The 12,362-nt window shown below is 39.4% G+C and overlaps 1 protein-coding gene across 1 annotated transcript in view; it reads right to left on the minus strand.

Annotated features, from left to right (window-relative positions):
- Positions 1 to 12,362, minus strand: part of LOC113006391 (E3 ubiquitin-protein ligase rnf213-alpha-like) — a 67,053-nt gene that overhangs the window by 45,978 nt on the left and 8,713 nt on the right. Inside the window, exons 14-16 of the mRNA XM_080289394.1 lie at positions 10,006 to 10,189; positions 9,507 to 9,680; positions 5,803 to 5,955 (exon numbers count right to left, since the gene is read on the minus strand). Of these exons, the coding sequence (XP_080145520.1) occupies positions 5,803 to 5,955; positions 9,507 to 9,680; positions 10,006 to 10,189 (511 nt within the window). The remainder of the gene's footprint in view (positions 1 to 5,802; positions 5,956 to 9,506; positions 9,681 to 10,005; positions 10,190 to 12,362) is intronic.

Below are 12,362 nucleotides of genomic sequence, written 5' to 3' on the forward strand. Positions count from 1 at the left end.
CTGATTGAGCAAGTGATTACTGTATGAAGAAAATTTTTGGTAATATTTTAAATATGCATTTCTGTTGTCCTGTCATCTTGAGCTATGAGTTGATTATATTATATTATATTATTATATTATTTTTTTAAAAACAAGGGGGAGAGAAGGCTGACACAGGGCCCGGCCCGGCATTTCTCCACTCTCCGTGGAACACAGGAAACAGCACATCATTTTCTTGTTCGTCCACTCGTGTCTGTTTTTGTTTTTTGTTTTTTCTTTTTATGCCCATTTACAGGCTGCTTTACAGGCCCTGGAAGCCGAGGCTGACCTAGACTCCTGCTCTCCCCTCTACCATCTTCAACGTGACCCTGACAAAACGCTGCAGCAGCTGGACCCACAACAACAAAATGTCAACGGTGCTGTAGGAAAGGGATCTCACACAGATGGAGACGGAGGGTGCCTGTTTCACTAAATGGGGGGAAATTCCCAGACAGCTTCAGCTGACAGAGCTGCGGTGACACGCCCATCAAGTCTGGATGAAAAGATAGGCCGAGCAACAGAACGCTGACCTTGATAACTCTTTATTAACATTGTGCAGGGCACTTACAGACCAACACGGATGATCGGGCAGCAGAGAAAGGAGTATGCCAGAGACAGAAGAAGCAACTGAGCTCAAAAGACACCTCAGAACGCAGAAAACACAGAAGAAGATGCAGGTTTCACCTGCGGCGAGCATGGACACTGGAGAAAGGTGCTAGGATGTGGTACTGCAAAAGAACAAGACCAAAGTAAACTAAGAATACCCATTGTGTTTAACTTTGAAAATTTTAAATTAATATGTACCATTATACTCAGAGGATCAACATAAAATAAAATATATGCAAATTTTGTATGTAACACATGACTGATAACTGTTCTGTCCTGAGCTTTTGTTTCCTATAGCACCCACTTGACCACGCCACCAATTTTCCATGCCAAAGGAGGTTAATTGCAAATGTTCGAGGGAGGAATATCACCAAAAGTGGGAAAGGTAAGTCCTGATGGGGGTGATAACACCATAAATTTCACTTATGGTGAAATTCCTAAAATTTGACACCAATCATAAAATTCTCCAAAGATTTAGAGACATAGAGGAATTATAGATGAATATAGTTTAGCAAACCCCATAGAGATTGGGGGTTCGAATCTATAATATTTTGAAATAACACTCAATATAATGTTGACTATGTGGATTATGTTTATTCATTGAAATTGGCTAATCTGACCAGGAAATGCAATAAACAGGACTGTCAGAATGGTCAGCGATAAAGTCACCTTTGACAGTCCAGACTAGGATGGCGTTGGACATCCTCAGGGTGGAAAAAGGGTTGGTGTCACCAAGGTGTGGTTCGGCTTGTTGTATGCATATTTCAAAAATGATACAGCTCCGGACGGGCCAGTTACCAGGGCATGGAAGAATAACAGATATTATTAAATGAGGAGAAGGAATTTTCTGGGATTGAAGATCCTCTGGGTGAGTGGTTGACTAAAACATGCAGAAAATAAAAGCTATCATTTTGTCATTGATTGGTAATTGATTGATAAGTGGCCACATTCACAGCTGTATTGACTTGTGGTGGACGTGGTATACTTTATGTTTAAGGACTCTAATTAACAGATTGAAAAACAGTGACATTAAGGGAATAAAATGCAGTGCCGCACTATCAGATGCCAGTGACGGTTGGGTTCAGTGATGAATCAGGTGAGCTGGATTCATGGCTGAATCAGGACATAAATTCCTCTGCTGTGGTCAGTGAGGGAAAGACGATGGGGGGAAACGGAGTTGCAAATGTGAAGTTCATATTAACACACAGGTTTTGTTTCTAGGCAGCTCTGTGGATGCAGGCTCTGGGCGGAGCCAGGAGTTCAACAGGTTAACATGATAATTAAACTGATTTCATTCCCCAAAACAGGGTGGCAGGGCTGGAGCAAAGCTACAGGAGAATTTCTGATGTTTTCTGTGAAATTTACACTTTATTTGTGTGTTTAATAATTTCGGTATGATAAATTTAAGATTATCATGACCCAAAAGTTCCCAGACTTTTTCTAGAGAACCAGTGAGAAGCATAAATCATTTCACACGTTAAAATGTGTGAAAGCAGGGAAAATGTTAAGATTGAGAATGTTTTATAATTATTTTCATACACACATTGCAAATGTGCTCATGAGAGTTGGCACTTAGTCTTGGGCAATGGAAGGGGTGTATTAGGTCCATTAGGGTTTCCTTATTCGTTTTTACAGCTATTTATGATGATTGTTGTGTACCTTCTATCCAAGGATTATAGGTAAGGTTGGTTAACAGGGCTGTTGGGGATCTGACACCAAAGCAGACGTCATGATGATGCTTGATGACTTTTAGTAGTGTTGATCTGCCATGGGGCAGAAGGTTGCCAGTTCGAGCCCCGGCTCTGACATTCTCAGTCGTTTTGTCCTTGGGCAAGACACTTCACCCGCTGCCTTCTGGTGGTGGTCAGAGGGCCCGGTTCCGCCAGTGTCCGGCAGCCTCGCCTCTGTCAGTGCGCCCCAGGGCAGCTGTGGCTACAATGTAGCTTGTCATCACCAGTGTGTCAATGGGTGGATGACTGAATGTAGTTTAAAGCACTTTGGGGTCCATAGGGACTAAGTAAAAGCGCTATACAAATACAGGCCATTCACCATTTTGTTGTTGAGTGCTGTTGGGATTAAATCATTTACAGTGCCTCAATAATGCTATGCTTTTTTTTATTAGTAAGTGTTATAAAGTCATATAATATAGTATTTAGTGGACACAGCCCTGAAAAATAAAGGCATTAGACTATGTGTCACTGGGGAGTAGAAAGCTGTAGACTTGCTCACACTTGCCTGGGAAAAAATAGATAAGAGGGGACCATCTCTAGTGGAAAGTTACTGAGATACACACCACCATTTTCATGCAGGACGCATATCCTTTCTAGAAGTATTTTGAAAGAGAAATAAAGTGTTAAATGGTACTGAGCAGTGTTTTGTCTTCCATCGGATGCCTCTGAGGAATCAAAAGAACTCAGTGAAGTGTTGATATTTAACAGTGCAATGTTAAATACCTTCTTTAAAAAGCCAAAAAAATGTTTAATATGAAGGCATTATGAGCAGAAAGTACAAACATGTTGAGGGAATCGCTGTGTTAGTTCAGTGAAAGAGTTATTTGTAAAGAAAACAATTTTCACCAGCAGTCAAAAACTAATATGTACACTTATGTTTGTACTACTTGAACAATAGAGTGGCCCTATAATGGCATGACAGTGCCAGCAGTGGCCCATGGCTTTGAGACCCCTGTTGGAATATTTGTTGGTATCATATGATTGTTGTGGAGGTTGTGGTTTGTGTTGTGAGCAATGAGCAAACGTGCTATGAGCAAGCACTTTGGTAACAGTGGGAAGGAAAAACTCCCTTTTAACAGGAAGAACGCCCTGGCAGAACCAGGCTCTGGGAGGGGCGGCCATCTGCCGCAACCGGTCGGGGTGAGAGAAGGAAGACAGGATTAAAGAGACCCAGAAATTAATAACAAGTATGAGTCAATGTAGAAAGGTCTATTAACACATAGTGAGTGAGAAAGGTGACTGAAGAAGAAATACTCAGTGCATCATGAAAAGCCTCCAGCAGCCTGTTGCAGCATAACTAAGGGAGGATTCAGAGTCGCCTGTTTAGTCGTATAGCGTCCAGGGCTAAGAAAGCATCCTTCTTACCATGCCCTCTCTAAATTTATATTCTGAAAGATGTGATTCTAATTCTAACTTTTGGCAATTTATACAGAATTTTTATGTATCTACTAAAGTTTTCTTCAGAACCAAATCTTTTCAGAGATACAAATAGGTACAGTGCTGTAAAAAAAATGTCACCCTATTTTCAAACTTGCATATTTAAGATGCTCAAAGAAGTTTTAATATTAGACAAAAAAAACTAACCAGAGCAAATACAAAATTCAGTTTTAGATGTAAAAGACTTCTTGGTGACAATGAATGAGGATGAGGATATTCAATTTCTTACCATTCGTGCATATACCAAAAAAAAAAAAAAAAAAGAGTTTGAATACCAGTTTCACTATGGATCTTCAAAATTATGCCATACAAATCTGCTAGGAAGCTGAGGGGTAACACTAGTGGCCAAAAGTATTTTTAAATGATGCTTTCATTTATCAGAGGAAGAAAGTTATACAAACCTACCAGGCCTTATGTGAAGAGTAATTGTTCCTTAAACCTAATAACTAGATGTGCGTCCCATGACAACAAGAATTTATAGAAATCTATAAAGATCATAAATGTGTGACAGTAAAATGCAACACCAAGTAATGCTGCAGAAAATAATCTTCTGACTTCAAAAGTATATCAATTATTACCTGAATTCATGATCACAGTAAGCACAAAGAGTGGGCACAAGCGGTGTTAAAGGTTCTACAACAGTGGTCCCCAACCCAGTACTGTTTTTGTAATACCAGTACTGGTTTTATTTTGTTGTATTTATCCACAACACCTTAAAGGTTGGTTCGTGAAAATATTGTTTGACATAAACTGGTCCGTGGCGCAAAAAAAAGGTGGGGGATGGTTCTACAATGTCCTAATTAATTTGGCAAGGCATTATATTAGTAGTCATGATTGACTGTGACCGAGAATTTCTTTTTGCCATCATATAAAGGATTTCTTTGTCAGCGCACAGCTGTGGACTGACCAATGCTCCAAGATCATCAATTCAAAACAAGTTATTTGGATGTGTCACCACTTTGCCAAGGTCTCAAAAAAGGCCCAAGGAGTGGAGCCTGCCCCAGCTGTCAATCTCCCACTCCCACGTAAGCACACTGTCATACCCTGTCAACGACATTGATTAGCTGCGTATATACGAATGTGAATCGCATTATTGGCTGGACTATGGGATAAGTCCAGCCAATAATGGGAGCCGCCAGTCACTCACTGACTAACACGGTAAAACAGAATTGTTAAAGTATTAATTTTAATTTCAATTCAAGTAGTTTTTTTTTGTGCGCAACGCAGATTTTCTGTGCGCAGAGACCGTGCCAGCAGTGCGCAAATGCGCGCGCAGCTTAGAGGGAACATTGCTCTCCACCACTATAAGGTAGCGATCCATCTCATAATTACCATCACATATTTGTGTTTTGTCTTTTTCTGCACACAATGTACTGTGGAGAAGTTTTAGAAGTAGACTGTCACTCTAACAGATACTAACAGACTAAGATCCTTCACATTAATGGGGCCTCGGTCATAAATCTGCCCTGATGGAATGCACCGTAGCTCTGTCTTTATGCAGGTCAGAGGAGGGTAAGAGGTGGTTGCCATGATAATGGGTGAGGTGGCATCTAAACATAAGAAGTGCCAGAAAGTTGCAGAAGAAACCTGAGCCGACATCAGACCTAAGGCCACCCTAAACTCTTTTGACCAATCACCTTAGTGTCTGGTTTATCACACATAATAAAAAGCATTTACTATATGGGTGTGCTGCTTTTTGTTCGTTTGGATTTCCCCAGGGAGCAAAGAGACATGGCAGCAGTTTTTTGACTTGAACCTTCAACTGCTTAATAAAACAGTATGAGCATATTTGTCTTCCCTTTCTCAAAAATGTACCTAACAATAGACATAGGGAGAACAGGCAAACTGCACACAGAAAACTCACTAACGAACAGGACGTTCAAAGTCTTTCTTGCTTTGAGATGAGTGATCAGTGACAATATTTGTACTACCATCCTGTCTAACCTAATACCAGAACAAATATATAAATAAAAATATATGTGCTATATATGTATATCTTAGCATTACTTACCTTTCACGTGTTCTGGAACCTCCTGGCAGATTTGCAGAAGAGTTTTGACCAGTTGTTTCTCATACTTCACAGCTTCTGTTTCATCTTCTCTTTGTCTCAGTAGTATTTTCATGTTACTCTCATCTTTACAACGACCGTCATCACATAGGCCATCTGGAGGAATATAAAGAAAATGCCACAAATGTCTAAGTATAAAAAATTATGAAGTCTGAATTAAAAATAAAAATTTCAAGTATATATAATTCTATATATTCATATACTTCTTTGCCAAATCAAATTTGTTGATCATAAAGAATAAGACTGACATGCACTGGGTAAAATAAGTATTGATAATGTCTCCAATTTTCTGAGTAAATATATTTACTAAGGGTGCTATTGACACAGATTTTCACCAGCTGTCGGTAACAACTCATCCAATCTACACATGCAAAGAAATCAAACCAGAGATTTCCATAAATTAGCTTATGTGTAATAATGAGAAATGACACAGGAAAAAAGTATTGAACTCATAAAGAAAGGGAAATGCAAAAAGGCTTGGAAAGTCATGATACCAACTTATAATTTATCAGTAATTAGAGAGCAATCCTGTCACATAGGGCAAATTAATATTAACTGATGGTCTACAAAAAGGTGTCTCAATACCAAGGTGTCACACAAGAAACATCTTATGATGGGTAAAACCAAGCTCTCTCAAGATACTTGCAACATTATTGTTGCAAAACATAATGCTTGTGCAAGTGTTTCATCTGCTTTCGTTCTGCTGTTGTTCCTAGTTCTTTGTCTCTGGTTGCGTTTTTCCCACTTTAGGTTTTTCTTAGTTTAAGTCAAGGGCATTCTCTGATTTTGTTTGTATGTCACCTCCCATTGTAAATAAAGCTCTCACTCAGTAAGTCAGTCATCAGTGCCTGCTTTTGGGGCCACACTCCTCTCTTCTCCACACAATTTGACTCGCAGATCATGACATAATTTATCATCATATCATCATCATTAATTTAAATTTCACAACAATCATCCAAGCAAAACAACCAAGAGTTTCAGAAAAAAAATCTGTTCCCCTCAAATCGAATTGACTCTCTCTGACTTCAAACAGCTTCTGAGTACTGCAGCAAAGCATTTTATTTTGTGCTTTGTACATTATCTGTGCCATTTACAGGGAGTGCAGAATTATTAGGCAAATGAGTATTTTGTCCACATCATCCTCTTCATGCATGTTGTCTTACTCCAAGCTGTATAGGCTCGAAAGCCTACTACCAATTAAGCATATTAGGTGATGTGCATCTCTGTAATGAGAAGGGGTGTGGTCTAATGACATCAACACCCTATATCAGGTGTGCATAATTATTAGGCAACGTCCTTTCCTTTGGCAAAATGGGTCAAAAGAAGGACTTGACAGGCTCAGAAAAGTCAAAAATAGAGAGATATCTTGCAGAGGGATGCAGCAGTCTCAAAATTGCAAAGCTTCTGAAGCGTGATCATCGAACAATCAAGCGTTTCATCCAAAATAGTCAACAGGGTCGCAAGAAGCGTGTGGAAAAACCAAGGCGCAAAATAACTGCCCATGAACTGAGAAAAGTCAAGCGTGCAGCTGCCAAGATGCCACTTGCCACCAGTTTGGCCATATTTCAGAGCTGCAACATCACTGGAGTGCCCAAAAGCACAAGGTGTGCAATACTCAGAGACATGGCCAAGGTAAGAAAGGCTGAAAGACGACCACCACTGAACAAGACACACAAGCTGAAACGTCAAGACTGGGCCAAGAAATATCTCAAGACTGGTTTTTCTAAGGTTTTATGGACTGATGAAATGAGAGTGAGTCTTGATGGGCCAGATGGATGGGCCCGTGGCTGGATTGGTAAAGGGCAGAGAGCTCCAGTCCGACTCAGACGCCAGCAAGGTGGAGGTGGAGTACTGGTTTGGGCTGGTATCATCAAAGATGACCTTGTGGGGCCTTTTCGGGTTGAGGATGGAGTCAAGCTCAACTCCCAGTCCTACTGCCAGTTTCTGGAAGACACCTTCTTCAAGCAGTGGTACAGGAAGAAGTCTGCATCCTTCAAGAAAAACATGATTTTCATGCAGGACAATGCTCCATCACACGCGTCCAAGTACTCCACAGCGTGGCTGGCAAGAAAGGGTATAAAAGAAGAAAAACTAATGACATGGCCACCTTGTTCACCTGATCTGAACCCCATTGAGAACCTGTGGTCCATCATCAAATGTGAGATTTACAAGGAGGGAAAACAGTACACCTCTCTGAACAGTGTCTGGGAGGCTGTGGTTGCTGCTGCATGCAATGTTGATGGTGAACAGATCAAAACACTGACAGAATCCATGGATGGCAGGCTTTTGAGTGTCCTTGCAAAGAAAGGTGGCTATATTGGTCGCTGATTTGTTTTTGTTTTGTTTTTGAATGTCAGAAATGTATATTTGTGAATGTGGAGATGTTATATTGGTTTCACTGGTAAAAAATAAATAATTGAAATGGGTATATATTTGTTTTTTGTTAAGTTGCCTAATAATTATGCACAGTAATAGTCACCTGCACACACAGATATCCCCCTAAAATAGCTAAAACTAAAAACAAACTAAAAACTACTTCCAAAAACATTCAGCTTTGATATTAATGAGTTTTTTGGGTTCATTGAGAACATGGTTGTTGTTCAATAATAAAATTATTCCTCAAAAATACAACTTGCCTAATAATTCTGCACTCCCTGTATATTCGACTAGATCCTAAAATTTCAGGGTATTCAAATTAATAAACAAAATGTTAGTTGGTTCTATATAGTTCAATTGATGTATAATTCTCATAGTTCTTTTTTGCAACTTAAAGATGGGAAGAGTATTGGGTTTATATGTATTGCCCCATATCTCTAGGCAGTAAGTCATATATGGAAGCCACAGAAAACAATAAAGTGTGTATAATGATTTCTTGTTCAGGACATCCTTTGTTTTGTGGAGAATAGCAATGGTTTTTGACATTTTCATTTTGACATGGTTTATATGAGACTTCCAAAAAACGTATCATCAATTATCACTCCAAGAAATTTATTTTCATACACTATTTCAATTTCAAATCCATTAGCCCTGATTTTAGCCACATTTTTCCATTTGTCTGGTGCCAAAAAAAAAAATGTTTATATTTAATGATAACTTATTTATGTCACATCAATTTTTCAGTATATTTAACTCTTTTTCCACAGTAGTCAGAAGCTGTTCTAGGTTTTTACCTGAGCAATACAGAAAGATATCATCAACAAACAAAACACATTTTAACAGTGTTGCAACAGGGCTGCAACAGATTTAGTGAGGCCAGAGTGGAGTGTCGGAGAGAAGTGTCGGAGTGCATCTAGAAAGCTGCATGCGTGGGTGCTGAACCAAAAGTCGAGAAAGAAACTGTCAGTAGAGCGTCACTACAATAAAAGAGAAAATAAGCACGGACAGTGTGTTTACTTGTAGTCTTTTTTCACTGTCTTGTTGGCTTTTAATCAAGTCATTGCATTCTGTTTTTACGTTTCACACAACAAGCTAACTTGCTTGGAATTGAATTTGTAATTTGGGATTTTTTTGGGAAGTTGAAATTATAAATGAAAAAAGTAGAAAAAATGGTGCACATACAAAATGTATAGTTTTAAGATTCTTTTTTTAAAGAGAGAAAGCAAAGAAACACGTGAGAAACGGAAGGAAAAACAGATAGTTGTATTCACCTATCTTTAGGAAATCAAGAAATTCTTGTTTTCTCTGGAGAATTTGAAGTAAGCCTTTAATTTGTATCTCTCCACTGAGGAACTTCTTTGAAACAGATTTAAAGGCTGACCTTCCCAAATCTATCTTGGAAAGTGCTTCATCTGACAGTTTGTCAGTCAATCCTTCTCCAGCACCTGAAAAGATAAAAAAAAAAAAAAAAAAACCCATAAAGCATCTTACAGATTTTTATTTTAAATTTAAAAAAACAACAACAACAACTACAAAAACCTGTTCATCTCCGTTTGATTCAATTTTTAAACAGGCATCTTCCAGTTAAGTTGCAAACAGTCCTCACATTCTGAATTTGTCTCAAAAGTGCATTCATGTTTCCAATGAATATGTTCCTTCAAAATGAGTACGGTAATATACAAAATTGAAAGCTAATGCATACCCTAGACATTACTAAAGAGCATTCAAGGTGTATTTCATGTTATGTTCTTTTTTTATTTCACAGTTTACCTGCAGGTTTGAGGATGGTTTTGGCCATGGGCCAGCTCATGAGGTAGTCAAATACCAAGTCTTCATCTTGTATCTCATGTCCGTTTTCATCTTTGGGCCATGACTCCATCACAACAACTGACATTAGTTTTAAAAATTTTGTGAAATCATATCTGTTCATGAGTTGTGACATAGCTGATGTATCCTGAGTGGAAAGAAAAGAAAAAAGAAAAATAAGACAAGCAGAAACATCTCAAAGATTCATTTATTAACTCTTGCAAATTGTGCCTGTAATGATCATTTTTACTGTACAGAAATAAGTAATTGCAATTAAAACTAAGTGTGTTTTGCATTTGTCATAAATACTAATTAATTAAAAATGCAATATGAATTTAAAAGCAACAGTTGGAAAAAATGTGGAAAAAGGGCAAACTATTGCTGTTGGTTATAATTTCCATTTGTAAGAAAACAAGTGAAATGATTTTACTCTTCACAGCTTTCATGTTGATAAAAAGAGAGAGAAAAAGGAAAATACTTGTAGATGTAGACAACTTTCAAAAGACCCACAGACCCACGTCAGGTATGTTGGTAGTTCTCTTCCTCTTCACCGCCATGCACAAGACCAAAGAGTCGTCAAAGGAGACGATTGTAGAACTGCACAAGGCTGGAATGAGCTACCATCAGCAAGAAGCTTGGCAAGAAGGTAACAACTGTTACTGTCATTATTTGAAAAGAGAAGAAATATAGAATGACCATCAGTTTCCCTCAGTCTGGAGCTCCATGCTCAAAAGAGCTTGTCTCGTGTGATCAGGATCATCATGAGAAAGGTGGTGGATCAGCTCCAAATTTAGCTATTTTAAAGATGTGAAGGCAGTTGTGACCAGAGTGATCAAAAACACAACTGGTCACATACTACATTGTAATGGATGGAAATTTTGCAGAACTTTCAACTCAACCTTCAATATTTGGATGAACAGAAATGCTGAGTATGACCCAAAGAACATTATCTCCACTGTCCAGGATGGAGGTGGAAACATTTTTTTGCTGAATATAAAGGATGACTTCACCACATTGAGGGGCCAATGGACAGAGCCATGTACTGTAAAACCTTAGACGAGAACCTCCTTTCCTTAACCAAAACTATGGAAGTTGGGTTGTGGCTGGGTCCTCCAGTGGCTTAAGAAGAGCCATATTAAGTTAAGGAAGAGTTAGAGTTAGAGTTTCTTTTAAGTGGAGTTGGCCGATACCCTTCCTCAGATAAGTGGAATCTTGATAACCAACTTTAAGAAATGTCTTATCAATATGCGCCCCACCAAGGGTTTCTCCATCAAGTCATGGTTTGCTTTAAAATCAAATATTTATTTCACTTAATGTCGTGAAATTAAATTCAACTGAAACTAAATCAACAGTTATGACCCTGATCAATCACAAGTTTAATCACAAGCAGTCGATAAGTGTTTTCCAACTGGAGAGCAATGGTGAGTCTGCGAGCAGGGGTGGGCATACAGGAGACTGACAGCTGGATGAAGCAGCAGCAGTGGTATGGGTGCTGCACTGGTCTGGTTTGGAGAAGAGCGAGCTTAGTGTGAAAGCAACACTGTCAAAAATCAGGTTCCTCTGAGGTTGACTGTGCTCTTCCTTAGCGAAAGGTGTAGGATTTTGGCCATTTGAGAGGGGCTAAGAGTAGAGCCGCTGCTCCTCCACACTGACAGGAGCCAATTAAGGTGTGTTAGGCATCTGCCTCCTGGATGCCTTCTAGGTGAGGTCTTCTAGACATGAGGTGCCTCAGAAACTCATCTCTGCTTTTTGCAGATAATGTGGTTCTGTTGGTTTCTTCAGGTGGTGGCCTCCAACTCACACCAGAGTGGTTCAAGTGGTTCAAGATTCAAAGTGTTTATTGTCATGTGTCACAAGAGAAAGGGCATTTCTCTGTACAATCTTCTTTCTTTGCTATCCACCCACAGATGGCGATTAATATATACAGGGGAGTGTGAAGCAGCAGGAATGAGAACTAACATCACTAAGTCTGAGGCTTCAGTCAGAAAAGGGTGGTGCCCACTCCAGGTCAGAGACGAGATGCAACCCCAGGTGGAGGAGTTTAAGTATTTAAGGGTCTTGTTCACAAGTCAGGGTAGTGGGAGGTCAACAGACGGCTTTGTACTGCTGCTACAGTGATGCGGATGTTGTACTGGTCCATCGTGATGAAAAGAGAGCTGAGTGTAAAAGCTCTTGTTTACCAGTCGATCTACGTCTGTACCCGCACCTACAATCACAAGCATTGGGTAATGACTGAAAGAACAAGATTGTGGATACAAGCGGTGGACATGGGCTTTCTTCAAAGGGTGGCTAACCTCTCCCTTAGAGACAGAGTGAGGAGT

Source organism: Astatotilapia calliptera, chromosome 15, assembly GCF_964374335.1.
Source record: "Astatotilapia calliptera chromosome 15, fAstCal68.1, whole genome shotgun sequence".
Lineage (NCBI taxonomy): Eukaryota > Metazoa > Chordata > Actinopteri > Cichliformes > Cichlidae > Astatotilapia > Astatotilapia calliptera.